Source organism: Diadema antillarum, unplaced genomic scaffold (genome assembly GCF_040938485.1).
Source record: "Diadema antillarum isolate AM-2024a unplaced genomic scaffold, OU_Dant_1.0 seq00000847_RagTag, whole genome shotgun sequence".
NCBI lineage: Eukaryota > Metazoa > Echinodermata > Echinoidea > Diadematoida > Diadematidae > Diadema > Diadema antillarum.
In genome coordinates, this window is record NW_027271721.1 from 1,859,179 (window position 1) to 1,876,459 (window position 17,281).

General features: G+C 38.7%; 1 protein-coding gene across 1 annotated transcript in view; it reads right to left on the bottom strand.

Annotated features, from left to right (window-relative positions):
• Window positions 1–12,772: 12,772 nt before the first annotated feature.
• The window catches only part of LOC139740358 (poly(rC)-binding protein 3-like), a 62,844-nt gene continuing 58,335 nt past the window's right edge, over window positions 12,773–17,281 (bottom strand). Inside the window, exon 12 of the mRNA XM_071650952.1 lies at window positions 12,773–12,996. Coding sequence (XP_071507053.1) covers window positions 12,936–12,996 — 61 coding nt within the window. The 3' untranslated portion in view covers window positions 12,773–12,935. The remainder of the gene's footprint in view (window positions 12,997–17,281) is intronic.

A 17,281-nucleotide genomic window follows, 5' to 3' on the forward strand; every position in this document is an offset into this window, starting at 1 on the left:
AGCAATGCTAATTTTTTGTGAATCAGGACTTCCCAACAATTTCCTGAGTGGTTAAATTTGTGATCGTGAAGTACAGCAATGGACAGAGAAATGTGTGTATGTATCACATTCATGTCGGGATTAGAGTAGATATTAATTCAAAATTTGTGAATAGTAACTGACTCATGGAATTTGTGAAAATCACGACCCTGTGAAATACATGGTGTATACAGAACTTGTGTGAGCAAATTGACGAACATGAAGATGGTGAGATCATTAGGGCAATGAGATGGCTCAGCCAGTAGTACCAGTGCTTTGTGATCAGATAGATTTGAGGTTGAGTCCCATCTAGTCAATGTTGTTTGTTATCCTGCTGTCCCCTCTTGTCAGAAGCAGAAACACTCTGGCCCTCAAATAGGACATTGAAGGGAAGTTGTGTGTGTGTGAGGGAGTCATGACTCACACATAAAAGATCCCACCCATAAAAAGCAGCATGCTAGCCTGGTTAACCCTAAAAGGGCCGGGAGGGGGGGGGGGGGGGGGGGGGGTTGTTAAATCAACCGCCTCTCTACATTTTCCGTGAGTATGCCTCTACATGAAATTTTTTGAGCGGGCCGCTCACTGACTTTTTACTTTCAAGTCTTGCACATCTTTTGACACCATTTTTGCGAAAATTGCGCATGCCGTTACGACATTGCACGACCTTTTATACATGCCTCAGAACTCAGACATTTTTTAAATCACTGCTCCCAGTGGTAAACAGTACCTTTAAGTGGTTTGCCCCACTTACCCACACCAGAAAATTGGCAAATGATGCAGACCTCTCACCCAAGGTTCACCCAAGGGGTGGTATTCTGAACTTCTTCGTAGAAAGATTTTTTTTTCCTAAGTCAAGATTTTTTGACAAGTGGTATTCTGAAATACTAGCAATAGTCAATGAATGGTATAAACTTTGTGTCGTACAAAGAAGAAGACAAGTTCATTGAAATATAAGTATGATTGATTGTGTGGATGTCTACACAAAGTCGTGTAGAATTGTGACTTACTGTATTTGATTCCCAACCTAATATCTGTAATTTTATTGTCAGATATACTGTAAAGTGTTTTTATGAAGTATCCCTCTCTTCTGGTTTTTATCAACATGAGAGAAAAATGAAACTTTTCAAAATTGTCCCTTGGTAGGCTGACATTGATTTGGACACATTGTACTAAAGCACACACATAGAGGAGTTTGAGTTTGAGTTGTCAGACTTTATAACTCTCTCCGTATTCATTTGGAATGAAGGAATGAAAATTGCTGTAAGAGAAGAATATATATCAAATTTGATGAATATCAATTTAAAGCTTATTTTTGAGGCAGTGATCAGTGTACAATTTGTATGTGCATGTCACTGCCCTGCCTAATTCCCTCCCCATTTCTCTGTGAATGCTCAAACAATCAAGTCTCTTCATGTAATATACATGTTTATTGACTACGCATGGTAGGTAGTCTTGCATTTAACCCATTGCGGTTGATTAGAAAGAGGTTGTGGTATACTAAATGTACCTTGTATTGTGTTTCTAAAGGGCATTACACTGTATCATTAATTTTTGAAGGCAACATACATGTATTATCTTTCCAAATCTTTCCATCTCTTTGGACCTGTTGTGCACAGTATGTATTACAGTGTGCATCTGCAAGTGTATTTCGTGAAAGTGGGTGTTTATAAATTGCTCTGAGTGCAGTTGTACATGCATCATTTATGATATAAGAAAAACAAATCTGTATGTTACAAATGTCATTGCATGAATCACGACTGTGATACATTTACAGCCAATGCAATACATTTACAACCTGGTGTACAAAGTGAATGTAAATTGGTATGTTAAAGAGTCAATTGCACGTGCTTGTCAAAGCTTGCACTGTTAAATTGTTATTTGCATTACAAAGTACATGGTACGTGTCAGTGATTGGAAAATAAATTATTTTTGTTGATATGTTAAAAAGAAAACACTTATCAAATGTAAATTATTCTGAAGAAGCTATAATGCATGACAAATAATTGCAGTTTGATCATTTGTGTATTTTTTTCAAGAGTGATGAGAAATTCTGAAGAGTGGTGAGAAAATTTGAAACAAAATGTGCACGAAAATACTGCACAATACTGTGAATAATCTTCATCGACAATTGTTCACACACACACATGCATACATTTGACTCATAATATCTGAAGTGGAGTGGCACAGGTGTAGGAACAGGGTATGGTGGGTGTGTGTGTGTGTGTGTGTGTGTTTGTGCTTTGTCTTGAAGTAATTAAAATGAAGAATTACCATGGTATACAGTGGCCTCCCATTATAACGAAGTGCTCGGGACCGGCAGTTTTCTTTTGTATATCGAAATTTTATATCGTAATTTCGTGAGAGATTACGTCATATATGAGATCCCGCTAGTGCGCGCGCCACTCAATTCGTTAGTCGCCGCCATCTTGCTAACACGCGAATTTCTGTGCATCGGAAAATTCGCCGGAATTGCACTTGAAAATTCAAGTTTCGTTCGAGTTGGATAGACATAATAGCTAAAGTTACCTCAACGGGAGGTTTTGCCAGGTTTTTTCTGGTTTTTACGATCATTCTTCAGCTGAACAGCAACGGAATTTATGTCTTCGACCAACGTTCCAAACGTGGGCGGCGCAGCCGCACCACCGCTGCTGACAGCAGTCGCGTCCCCGGCAGCCACCGGCGGGGGTCGCGGAGAACAACACGCACAAGAGTGCAAGCAGAAAACTGCGACAGCCAAAGGTAAAATGCCTACTAGAGCCGGCAAGGCAGGTACTAGTAATAGTACTACTGCAACTACAAGCAGTGCTAACCCTAGTGGTAGTACCGGTGCAAACAAAACAGTGAAACCACCTGCCAAACTGGCCTCTAAAGTTTCAACTTTGGAGGATAGACTCGGCAAGCTTGAAGGCCAATTAGCCGTGGTTGTTCAATTTGTGGAGGCACAGTCGGCAAAGCAGACACCAGCCCGTGAAGGCGGTGGCAATGGAAAGAGTATCAGGACTCGTTCTGAATACTCCCCTTCAGACTCGGCAGATACTGACTGCCATTATGATGATGAATATGCGGCACCATTTCTGGGCCGAGATGTGGATGAACACTCTGTGATTATCCAACCAGGTCAAGGGGATAGTTGTCAGGATGACAAATTTGATATTGAAGAAGGCGAAGTTCCCCCTCCTGTAGTGGAAAAAGTTCCAAACATTGCAGCCAAATTTGCTGTGGCTGAGGAAGTTGGTTCCCCCATTGACCCAGAAATTGCTAAGTCTACAGCCTACCTTCTGACCCACCAGCTTGAGCCCAAAGTGGTAGATGAAACGATCACTAAATACCCCATTCCCAGCAACTGAGCTGGTGGATGTGCCGAAAGTCAACCAAAGAATCTGGAATGGGCTACCTGCCTTTTCAAAGACACGAGACCTCAAATTTCAGAGACTCCAAAAGAATCTCACGAGAGGCATCAATGCCTACATACATACAGTGTCAGCACAGGATATTACTGAACAGCAACAAGATGCACTAGCACTTCTGTGCAGTGCAAACTTTGAGCTAAATTCCTTACGTAAGGAATTCATGAAACCAGACATTGGTTATCAATTCCAACATCTCTGCAAGCCCTCTACACCGGTCTCCAAATTCCTTTTCGGTGACGACCTGGGAAAGCAAATGAAAGACATAAGAGATGAACAAAAAGCAACTGAGGGTGTCCTCAGGAGTGAGCATAGCAGACAATACAAAAAGCAGCGTTTCAGCCCATATGACTATGGCAGGAGTGCATATGGCAAGGGCAGGAGCAAGATTACATCAGGAAGCTCGAATTTGCCCCAACAGTACCGCGACGTGGGCTGGACTACATCTCGTGCAAGCACAAGTGATGTGACTAGGCCTACAGGTGCAAAAGGACCGTGGACTGGAGCTACCAGCCATGCTTTTTTAGGCCAGCGCCCCAAGGGGAGAGGGAAGCCGCTAGCTCCCCACACCTTCACACATCCCAGCCAGCACCAACCGCACTGCGGGAGCAAGCAAGGCTCAGGGATGAAGAGAGCACGATAACCTCCAGTTTAACTGACGAGGTAAATATAACATCCCTTTCTAGTGATCATGCAAAGCTATGTCATCATGATAATGTAGAACCTGTGGTAGGAGGTCGACTGAAGCAATTCTTCCCAAAGTGGCGCAAAATTACTTCAGACCCACATGTGCTAAATGCTGTAAGTGGTTACAGGCTTGAATTCAGTAAAGAGATGGGTGCACCATCTAGAACTAAACCCCCTTACCTTTTTCGATGTGATAAAGCCGAAGAGGCTGATATTGATCTCGAAATTTCTAAACTCCGTGACAAGGGAGTAATTGAACAGTGCCAGAGGGAAACTGGAGAATACGTGTCTAATATTTTTACACGGCCTAAAAAAGATGGGGGTACACGCGTTATCCTAGACCTGTCTGATCTCAACAAACATCTCCAGTACCAGCATTTTAAGATGGAAAATATCCATACTGCTATTGAACTCATTTCAGAAAATAGCTTCTTAGCTTCAGTCAACCTTCGGGACGCGTACTATACAGTACCTGTGCACCCAGCACACAGGAAGTTCTTAAAGTTCTCCTGCAAAAATCAACTTTGGCAATTCAAAGTACTGCCTAATGGCCTGAGCACGGCGCCAAGGTTGTTCACTAAACTACTGAAACCTGCATTCACATTACTGAGAGAGCAAGGGCATGTAGTAATTGGGTACCTTGACGATATACTGATTATTGGAGAAAGTGAGAATCAAACTTTGCAAACGGTTTTGGAAACCACTAGCATCCTTGCACAACTTGGGTTCTTGGTACACCCAGATAAATCAGTACTATGCCCCACTCGAGAAATACAATTTCTTGGTTTCATTCTCAATACCGTACTCAGACCATGACAATTCGACTGCCTGATAACAAATCAGAGGAAATACAGTCCTTGTGCACTGAACTTATGCAAATAGCAAACCCCAGTATCAGGCAGGTGGCTAGAATTATCGGGAAAATGGTAGCATCATTTCCCGCAGTCCAGTATGGACAGCTCTATTACAGGGCTTTAGAAAGGGACAAAATCAAAGCACTCAAAATTAATAAGGGGCATTTTGACAGAAAAATGAGCCTATCTTTGGAAGCAAAACGAGAGCTGCAATGGTGGATAGACAATGTGCAGTCTGCTTTCTCACCCTTACGACACCCTAAACCTATGCTCGAATTGTGCACGGATGCCAGTGGCAAAGGCTGGGGGGCATCTGATCATACCACCCATACAGGGGGTAGATGGAATGAAGACGAGCTGCAAAAAGCCAGGGAGAATAAGATTAATTATCTGGAGACCCTGGCTGCTGGCATGGGACTCGAGTCCTTCTGTTCTAATTCACAAAACATTCATGTCTTGTTACGGCTAGATAACAGTACTGCTGTTGCGTACATTAACAACATGGGAGGCATTAAATCCCTTGACTGTGATCGGGCAGCCCGAGAGATTTGGCAGTGGTGTGAAACTCATAAAATTTGGGTCACAGCAGCACACTTGCCAGGAAAGCTGAATGTGGAGGCAGACCGCATGTCTAGAAATTTCAATGACCGCACAGAATGGATGCTTGACCGCACAGTTTTCCAAGAAATAACCTCACGTTTTGGGACACCAGAAATAGACCTATTTGCCTCCAGACTTAACAAGCAGGTAGAGAACTATGTCACATGGCTGCCCGACCCACATGCCAAGGCTGTTGATGCCTTTACTCTCGATTGGGGAAAGTGGTACTTTTATGCATTTCCTCCTTTCTGCTTAGTTGCTAAGTGCATTCAAAAAATCAAATCTGATAATGCAGCTGGGATACTAGTAGTCCCAAAATGGCCAAGCCAGCCATGGTTTCCTCTCCTAAACAGGATGATGAATGAGGAACCACTTGTTATTCATAGGAGTGAATCCTTACTAACATTGCCAGTTTCTAACACTCCTCACCCACTTCACACTCAGATTGATCTTCTTGCTTGCAGGTTCTGTGCAACCCCTTCAGAGATGCGGGATTGAATGCACGGATAATTGCTGTAATGGCCTCCTCTTGGAGAAAAGGGACTAAAAAACAGTATGCAGTGTACATAAACAAATGGAAAGCATTTTGTGACAAGAAATGCAGCAACTACTTGTATTCAGATGTTCAAGCTGTCCTGGAATTCCTGAGTGACATTTTCTTTGAAAAAGGGGCAGGATATAGTGTCATATACTTAGCACGGAGTGCTCTTTCTTCATTTGTGATACTTCGAGATACTATGTTTACAGTTGGAAACCATCCCTTTATCCAGAGGTTTATGAAGGGAGTCTTTCAGCTACGCCCACCCAAGCCTAGATACATGGAAACGTGGGACGTTAACCTTGTTTTCAATTTTCTTCGTTCTTGGTCCCCAGCGCACGTATTGGACCTGAAAAAATTGACGCTTAAGTTGTGTGTGATTATTGCATTAATCTCAGCACAAAGGATTCAATCATTACACTACCTAAGCTTGGATGATATGGTGTTAAGAGAGAATGCAGTCACTTTTCACCTTCATGATCTCCTAAAACATAGCAAGCCTGGAAATTACTCACACACTGTCAAGCTCCAGGCATACCCACCAGACAGGAGACTTTGTGTGGTCAGGTACTTGCAGGAATACATCGGAAGGACCCGCAGGATCAGAGCTAGTGAACGGTACCTTTTTGTTAGCTACAAGAAACCGTATCACAGGGTATCCTCTCAAACAATCGCTCGCTGGATTAAGGAGGTTTTGGAGGCTGCGGGTATTGATACAGGGATCTACAAGGCGCACTCTACTCGGGCAGCGTCTACCTCCGCAGCCATTAAGGGAAATTTCCCAGTATCTAAGATACTTGCGCAAGCCGGCTGGGCCAACGAAAGAACCTTTCGCAAGTACTACAACAAGCCCTGTCCTGCTGAGAAAAACTTTGTAGAAACAATTATCAAAAAATAGACTGTGAAGCCCTAAGATTTGAGCAGACGTGTCTTGAACTGCCTGAACTTGTGAACTCTTGGAGACACAATATCTATGCAACATTCAGCCTGAATGAGAATTGCAATGGAACCTCTATCTAAGGTATGCTGCCTACCCCTTTTGGGGGGGTTGCCTCGAGAATGTAACCACTGGCTTCGAAATCTCATATATGACGTAATCTCTCACGAAATTACGATATAAAATGGAAGATTAAACGAGAACTTACCGTTTGAAGTTTAATATTAATTTTATGAGTAATTGGAGGGTGAGATTACGTCCCGCCTCACCCTCCCCCAAATTTCAAACGGTAACTTAATCTCTCGTTATCTTCCTACATCAGTGGTCACATTCTTGCTTCTAATATTGAGTGGCGCGCGCACTAGCGGGATCTCATATATGACGTAATCTCACCCTCCAATTACTCATAAAATTAATATTAAACTTCAAACGGTAAGTTCTCGTTTAATCTTCCATTTTGTTATAACCAAACAAACAATAAAAATACATAGAGTGAATAATGTTGCAGCCTAAATTTTACTTCGTTGTAACCGGAATTTCGTTATAACTGTGTTCGTTATAACACGAGTGCACTGTACTGTTTTATATTAAAGTTTCTTGTTAAATAAAAAAGTTCCCTGTAAGACTGTTGTACTTCAATAATACATGGTACTAGAATTCTATACACAATCAAACAGGCATGACAAGCCTGCTTTGTAATGACCACATTTCATAATTATGTTGTTGCAAAAGATGCCATACATACAACAGTAAGCTGAGAAGAGCACCACTTCCTTCGTTTGTGTACATTGTACTGTACATGTACAGTACCTGTTCTATGTCATTACATCATTCCATTTCTGTTTACCTTTGCACGGCAAATATCTTTCTCAAATAGAGAAAATACATAATCTACAGTACAAGCAGAGTGGAAGCATATGTATATATATATATACACTTTATATATATATTAGACATACAGTACATAGATATATACAATATATATATATATATATATATATATGAATATATATATATATGTATGTATATATATATATATATATATATATATACAGTTAACAAAATTATTCATACTCCTGAGAAAATTTTAGTTGCGAGCAGATTTCTTTCTAGTAAAGGATAGAGTGATGGCGATTGGGTGTTATATCTCAACATTTCTATTATTATGCAAATGAGGTGAAACTGGAATTAATGTCAATTTATAGAGGACAAATAAGAATAAAAAGTTAACACCCAATCACCATCATTCCATCCTTCACCTGTAAGAAATCTGCTCAAAACTAATAATTTCTCAGGGTTTGAATAATGTTATTGTTAACTGTATATATGTGTGTGTGTGTGTGTGTAATGATAATAGCAAGAGCTACAAAGTTGTTTACATGCTCTACTATGCAATTCAGAGAATTATGACAGACCACAAACCACTAAGACATACATGGCTCTTGATTTTAGTGTCTAATTTTATTCAGCATATCAAATGATAAACACACACTCCTGGAATAAATATTTTCTTCCATAAACCTTCGCACAACAATGGCAAATAAATATCTGAGTTGGTAAACTTTTATCTGTCGTTACTTATCTCAGCCTAAATACATAATATGGAGTGTCCCGTGTATTGTTTCTACAATCACATAATACTTTTTGTTTCATGTATTTACAGTAAGAACAACTTGAAAAATAATGAACAAAACAACACAAGACATTATCTGAGTTTTACACGAATCTACACGTAGTTGAGGAGGACTGGACTGTAATTTTCTGAATTGAATACAACAATTATGGCAAATCTTCAGAAGTAGAAAAAAACAAGGGAATACAAAGAAACAATTTACCAGTTTCACTGGTGCTTATTATTCATATTGATAATTTAAATTATTGTACAAATATAAATAATTTAGTTGTTACGGAAGTACCAGTACGCACACGTGCAAGTTGGTATGTAAACATCTTAATGTTGGAACTACCAGCTGATGTGAACATGATTCAAACGGTCTTTTCCTCTCGGGGGCAGTAGGGTCGGCACAATGAGTCACCTGTGTTTTGCATCCCATGTAGGATTGACTCTTGAAATCTCTTTTGATGATGGGGGGATTCTTGGTCACATCTTTCTTATGATAATCTCGAAAGTTCTCAGAAGGTCTAACATTTGCCTCTTTCATGAACTATGGATAAGGTGAAATTTTTGCTTAGACACAAAAATGGAACAATTAATACATGTTATGTGTTTATAATAGGTGTCCCATTTTATTGTGAATTTTGTCATTAGTAAGCTTGCCAGAAGCTTGGTGTTTTGTTTTTCTGTGTGTGTGTGTGTGTGTGTGTGTGTGTGTGATAGTTTTGACCAATGAATTGACACACATGACCTGTAAAGTTTAGTCAGAATCAGTTTTGCTAATGCCATCTTATTTTATTTTATATTTTTTGTAAAATGGAGAAAATGTTAATTTGCAGATTTGTGTTACCTGGAAGAATTTTAGTTAATATGCTATTGTACATAAAATGTTCTTAATTATGAGACCATTTGTTCACTTCAAATTCCTTGCCTAACCAACCACATTTCCAAGGGTTCATTCCTTCATCAGCCATCACTTCACTAACCATTTGGTAGAACTGAGAAGAGGCTTGCGTAAATCCCATCATTTTCCCTCCAGCCAGCTGCATGTCGTGTGCAGTACAAATCAGTGTTACAACATGTACATGAGCCTTGAACAGAGGCTAGCTGCTGGCAGTGTCTAACTCTCCCCTCCATGACTAAGAACCATTCGCAGAGTGTGTAAAACATTGAATACTGATCAACTATCCAAGATGATAACAGTTTAAGTACTTCGTCCAACAGACACAGGAAATGCAGAATCTATTCAGCAAAGTTGTCACGAGCTTCAAGCTATACATGTATTTGCTCAAATTAATTTCAGTCATAATTTCAGATGAACAATTTCTGAATGAACAACAACAAAGAAAATGAATGGAACAATTAATCTCTTGAGTGACACGCATTCAAACCAATGGATTCATAAACTCTTTTCGAATATGAGCTCCTAGAGAGAAACAGAATCTTTATGTATTTGCATAGAAAACTATAAGTACAAACATAAACCAATATGATATACAAACACAATATATGAGATAACTTGATAAGAAGCAGCAAAGCATCTTTGAGTAACAATGGGAGCCTCTTTGTGGAGAGAAATTATTGGCATCAAATTGCCAACGGTGATTCTAGTCGTTTCATGTCTTTGATTTTAATTTTTGAGTTGTAAGTGGGTCTTGTGCGTTGCCAACATGAACCCCTTTTGATTTGATTGTCATGTGTAACTTATCAGATTGATGTTTGCTGTTAAGAAGTATGGGCATAAAACTATTAAACAACCACAAAATGATTAGAATATAAATGAAGATTGTGAAAGATAGATTTGAGAAATCAAAGAGAGAGAGAAGAAAGGGGAAATTATCATGGGGTGTTACAGAATTTATGCCATTTTGAGAGTAAAAAAATGCTGAAAGACAAGCACATACAAACACATTGTGGTACACACGTTTACGTCAGTGGCAACTTTGCAGTTTTGGTCATGTAACTGCATGCATCTAATATTTCTAAAGAGAAACAGAAAATTCAGGCTACGTCAAACCTAGAGGAACTATGTGAGGGTATAACCCTGTAAGTGGTGCTTGGACGGCAGAATGTGCCTCCAGTGTTAGTGCACATACTGGCAGAAGCCGATTTTCTGCACTGATACATAACAGAACTGAAAATCTCATTAAAGTGATACACGTACATCAGTGATAGAACCAATGATTTGTGTGTTTTTATTGCTTTGTTGTAACCAGTGCATTTGCAGCAAAACAGCAGTTTCTCGAAGAATCCTCCACCCACTCCGCCCCCCCCCCCCAAAAAAAAAAAAACCACCAACACAAAAACTCCCTCAAACTGAAGGTCTCTTGACACAAAAATACAGTAGAACACATTAAATCTACATAACAAATGCAATATTGAATCTAACACACATGATAATCCGTTCTCTTTACAGGAACATTGGCAAATATGCAAGATAATGACACCGTTCTTGCAGCTTTATCTGTAACTTCATTAGTAAACATCAGTCTATCATTCCAATATATATATACATGATGATGCTGGCTTGGTTTTATTTCCCTCATATGAACAGAGATATCTGAATGTCTAAGAATTCCATGGATGATAACTAGGTGTAATAGTACTTCACATTGAAATAATATTGTCTGAAAATTAGCTAGCAAACTGTATTATTGACTCTCACTATAAATTTACTCTGTAGCAAAAGAGTCTGCCTGGGTTTTATCATCCTAGCAGCCACATCGGCGGTAGTAATGAAAACCCAACAGATTATTGCGCTCAACAACGTTTCGTTTCATAACAGTCAAACCTGTATTTTATATTAAGAAATTGCAGAATAACAGTAATAATCATATACAAATACCCACTATAGGTCTCTGTACAGTGCAGTAAAAATCTTGTTTGCAAATGTTCCTTGTTGTTAACGTTTCTACTACCGACTAAGTAACTCTTTGATACATTCTTCAGTTTCTAAACCTACTTATCACTCGACTTTACATCTACAACTGTGAGACCTCCCATTATACATCGGTCCATTACTACTAATCATTCCTTTCTCTTTCTTGTAGAGTCAAAGATGAATCAATATAGCCGAGAGCAAATTTCCAGGATGCTTTTAGATATATTCTCTTAAACGGCTCTATAAATCCATCAATATTGTCTAGAAAACTCTAGACATCATTCTTCACATCTATTCTCTCTTGACTATGATTACAGAGAACAAAAAATGGAACAGAATCGACTGTATACAGTATGTAGAAGTTACGTCTACTCTTCAGCTAAAAACAGTAAAATTATCTAGCTGACCTCTCTCAATTGACAGTTGCTCTGGGGGTTCCATACCCCCTCCTATCTGTACAAACAAAAATATGTTTCTATAAAAAACTGTATACATGATTGCTGATTACACGTGTTATTCCCGCAAGCTACCCACATGGACGGTTGCCATCTCATCTCTCTCCTCATATGAACAAACTCAACATGAAAATGCTTCAATTCACTGACTCTTATACATGTATGTATCTACACATATATGTGACTCCTTTGTTTTATATATACTGGAAGCCTGTTTATTGTAAATCTTTATATATATGTTATTTTTCATTTCTTTTCATAAATGAGCATATTCTTGAATATATTTCTATTTTCACTGAAAAGAAACTACCAGTAAACAATTGGCAGTTTAACAAGAAATATTGAAATCATGCACTAAAAAAAAAGAAAATGAATTCTGGAGCTTTACAGGAGAATGCCGCCATAACTTAGAGTGCCGCAGGTTGGGGCTCAGTCTGGACGTGAAAAAGGTCAATTTTAGAGGGATATTTGGTCTCTATATCTGCCTTCTAGTACAAGTTGTAATACAGGATGGAAGATATCCGAAGACTTTATAAGTGAGTTTTACGTCTGTTTTAAACAGACCTATCATAATCTTTGAAGCAGCTTTACTAAATTTGTTGGTCAAATATACAATACTGTGTTTGTCCGCTCCTGTGTTTAGTGCCGCATATACCTGTACTAATATATTATGGAATTTTTTCTGCATAGACTGATAACAAATGGCCATCCGAGAGCAAATGGAACTAGATGCATCTTACAATCTATTAGGTTCTGCCAAACCTGTGCCAAATACTGTACTATGTACTCTCATGATAACACACAATGCATTGTATTACTAGGTGATACTCGAAGTTGATTGGTCCATTGTGACCCCCTTTAGAAGGGTCAAGGATGAAAGAGGATCTGTCAGTTGGAGAGCGGGGGAGGATGTTGTGGGAAGTCGTCTCCAGGGGGCGCTTTCCTAGAAGACTCCTACGCCTGGCATCCCAAGACCTGTGAACCCATTGACCTCAAGTGATAACCTGATGATGTGGGTAAAAAGCAGAGATGAAAAAGATGTACAAACAAAAACAGTGTTTTAGTGCATCATCCATGCCTTGTATGAACAGATATCCTTCAAAGTCCCAGGAATATTCCAAAGGAACAAGTGGGAGGAACAAGTGGGTAGAACAACGTATACAAACCCCTAAAGCGGGTTTCCTTCTCCTTTGGTTCCACATAATGATACCAAATTCTTGTGACTAAGGTTTTATCCCGCCAGTAGCGACTTGACAGAAAGATTATTGGACTCAGAGTTTGCTCTGCAAAGTTATTGGGTTTCTCTCATTACTTTGCATGGCAGTGATGCTCAGTAAGAAAAGATGTGTAAAGCTTGCTAAAAGTAAAAATATGATATCATAAGTCATGGCAGTCATAGGCTCTGTGATTTGTGGAATGAGTAGGAGAAGCTGCTGTGGGTCAGTGGATATGACCATGAGCTCTCAGACTAGAAGTCCTAGGTTCAAGAACGTTGACTGCCGCAGACATCTTTAACGAGGAAAACAAAATCTGAACTAGACTGCTCAATAATGCAGAAACAATGCAGTCTTCTGCAGTAAGACATTCCTTTACTATATGGAAAAGTTGCAAAATAAAGTCTTCAATGAGAAATGATTATTTGTGATCATCTCCCCCTTTTTATAAACACGAGTAGCAGCTAAATTCTAACAGTCATGCAAGGTGATATCATAATGTGTTTATTTTGTTTAATGGATCTAGGACCCTTTATACTCGACATAGATATTTGCAGGTTGATGGTACGATAGTTTTGCGTGTTTTTTTTCCCCAACAACCATCCAAAATGCCATTAAATTTTTCAGTGACCACCTGAGTTTAAGACTGAAATGTTTTGATTTCTATCAACAGGTCTGTTTGTTAAGTAGAAAACCATGAACTTTCCAAGCACATTTTGATGTTTGAAAAATATGAACAATTACAAGCCTTTTCTTATGTTACTGCCATCAGTATTGGACGAAAAAAAAAAATTACTATAACACCTGTGGATGGTGTCTCTTGATCATAACTTACATTTTTTTTTTCTTTTGTGTGGGTTATTAAATAAGAATTATTCACAGCAATAAAAAAAGGAGAAAAACATATGCTTTTTCTATTTCTATTCATCTATGCATCTAACATTTTATATATATCTCCTTTTTTTCTGTTGTCTTTTATTCACATATATACTTTAGTACTGCACTAAATGCAGCAGAACTACAACCACACAAGAATTGTACAATGGGCATACGCGCAACAGCTGCATTCAGCAATCCAGAAATGACATATCACTGTCATCGTTTGAAATAATTTGGTGGCATACAAAGCCATAGGAATGAAAAGACAAAGAGGGTATATGGATCACAAATTGGACATAAATGTACACTTTGGGTTGCAAAAATGGCACAGGCTGGGTTGATTTAAAAATAAAAAATAAACAAAGGGTACACAAAGCACAGACAGCATGGCAATGCATAAAGTGGATAAGGGAAAACAATATTATTTGGATAATGGTAAAGAGGTTGGGTAGATGGAGAATTACTAGTCATGTTTCAACCTTCACAATTGTACACTTTAGATTACTGCAATAGCTTATAGGCAAACCCAAGGAATAAACATGAAGATCTAGTCTAAACCTAAACCTGTTTTCATTAAAATGCTTTGGCAAATACTGAATTACACATTTAGTACATCAGTCCACTCATCTGTCAACACATCAATGACAGATACAAAGGCCAGTGGTCAAATACTAAACATTCAGTTTGGAGGTAGTCTTGTTTAAAGACACTGATCTTTAACCCATGTCAAGTGGGCCAGTGCATAAAAAAAAGGACCAAAATTATGAACAAGCACGCAAAAAACAACCAAAAACCAAAAACAAAAACAAAAACCCTAGTAATATTGGTCATTAAAAATAACATGCTGGCATTTACATCATTAATATAGATTCTACTAATTCAACATTCACCAGGAAAGGTTGACATTTGCAACCTTGATCAATTAAAAAGTGTGCTTCTCAGTATAATGTGTAGTTGATCACAGAGCAGACATTCAACACAAATTGTTCCAATCACATCTCGACAAACACAAACACACACACAACCATGATCCCATCCAGTTACAGACTTAAAGTTTATACCAGTAGTGATGGACATCACATTTGACACAATACCATCAATAATCATAAAGAGAGGACAGTTTTCTTTTGTCTTATTCAGCTCCCCGACCCCCTCCTCATTTTTGACACAAAACAAATCCATCAAAATGTTTGTTTAAAAAAATATAGCTACACTAAGAAACAGGATATGTAAATGAGGACCACTGAAATTGCTGCATGCATTTGTTCACACTTCTTCTTGCATAACTGTGTACACTTCCATGTATTTATATCATGACATGCGATTGTATTTGTGTATCTGTGCAAGTTTGAGTGTGTGTTTGCAGGTCTGTACTTGGCATCACCCTCTACAGCATTCATTCTAAAATGAATAAAAGAAGAGAGAAAAATTCCCAAATCAATGCTACCTGTGTCCCACTATCATTAGAGTCAGAGAATGAATACTTCACTCTCCGTTATGATCTAAAGGTCTGTAACAAACATAAGGTCTCATGCTTCTCAGCTTAACCCATTGAGGACAGGCTGATTTTTTCCTATAACAGGCATTTCCCACAAACACCTGCCCGAGTATACTCGGGACCCGTCTATCTCCCACCTTGGCATGTACATGGTTAAACAACCAGCTTCCTATGCTGTAAAAAAGAATAAATAAATACAAATGTGCCCTCTAAAAAAAAAATGAAAGAAAATGCAGCCTATTCAATGCTCATGGTATATTGATGACAAAACAATATAAGTAGTGAGAATAAAATACCTCAAAACACAAGTCTCGACTACAGTTGGTCTGTTTTTCAATGTTCCCCGGTGGATGATTTATTCAGCATGCAATCAAAAGGGCCATTCTCCAGAGGGCCCTCACCATTACATTTGGCATAGTCACATGACATACCTGGACTGATCACCTGACCCTTTAGATCCTGATGTCTACCCCTACTGATTATCACACTACAGTTGACTATAGTACCAAGTATATTATGACTGCCTATACAACTAGAGCAACATGATCACTCGCCTTCAAACATCTTGTTAAAATCACTCTTACTTCTTACAAGTAAAGCTCTTCATGATGGCAAAGAACACAGAATGACTATACATCTTCTACAGAGAAAAGGAGAGAGAGAGAGAGAGACAGACAGACAGACAGACAGAGAGAGAGACAGAGAGAGAGAACAAAAGATAGCCTTTTAACATTAGATAATGAAGCAGCTACACATATATTTACAAATAGTTTCTGTACAACCCATTGGCAAATTTCTTAGGACGTACAACTGACTAATTACATGAAGTTTGACTAAAACTGCACAACAGCTGAATACACAATGGCTAAAATATTCTTGATACAAATCAATGAAATTACACTCAGAATACATTTGCATTCAATATCTGCCTAGATGCTTTGTGTTCCGCTGAATAATTCTCTATCTTGCTCTAAAATATGCCGAACACACAATTTCCAGTGCCACTTCCATGACGGTAAGATCTGATTCAGTAATTAAATGGTGGGAGGTGTAGCACGTCAACCTTCCTTATCTTCATGCCTAAGCATTATCTCCTGGTGAATTTCTTGGGACTGATTTAAATTACTTCTTCATTCAAAGTGTTGGCAAGAATTTGTAGAATCGAAAGGGCAACACAATTTCAACCAAATACATTGCTCGACTAAAGAATCGGGCAATGTTGTTTCACGGCAACCAATATTAATTACACGATGTGCATGCCATTACAATCAGTAAGCTAAGTTCAGATTGGTGAAGACAGACATGTCAAATTTGTAATCTAACTTTTCAATCAGATCATAAGATTGAGAAGGTATTACAATGAAAGAAAGAAATAATGTACATAGAAATACATAGCACACCCTTTACTCAAAGTGCTGAACAACCAGTTGGGAATTGTATGAATTTGTAGGTTTTCCACAGACTCAAAAAATATAACTTCCAAGTCCATTTTCAAAAAATTTCAACCCTGTATACGAGAAAGGTGAAAGCTACATAGCGTAAGGTGGGATGGGAAGAAAATCCGAGTTGCATTTTAGCACAAATTCGATGCTTCTCACGTGGTCGCTGAACATACGCCTCCACTACCGACAGTCAGTGTTCTGATGATTAACATCTACGTGATACAAGACTCTGCTGTCTTTATTTAATATGCAGGAA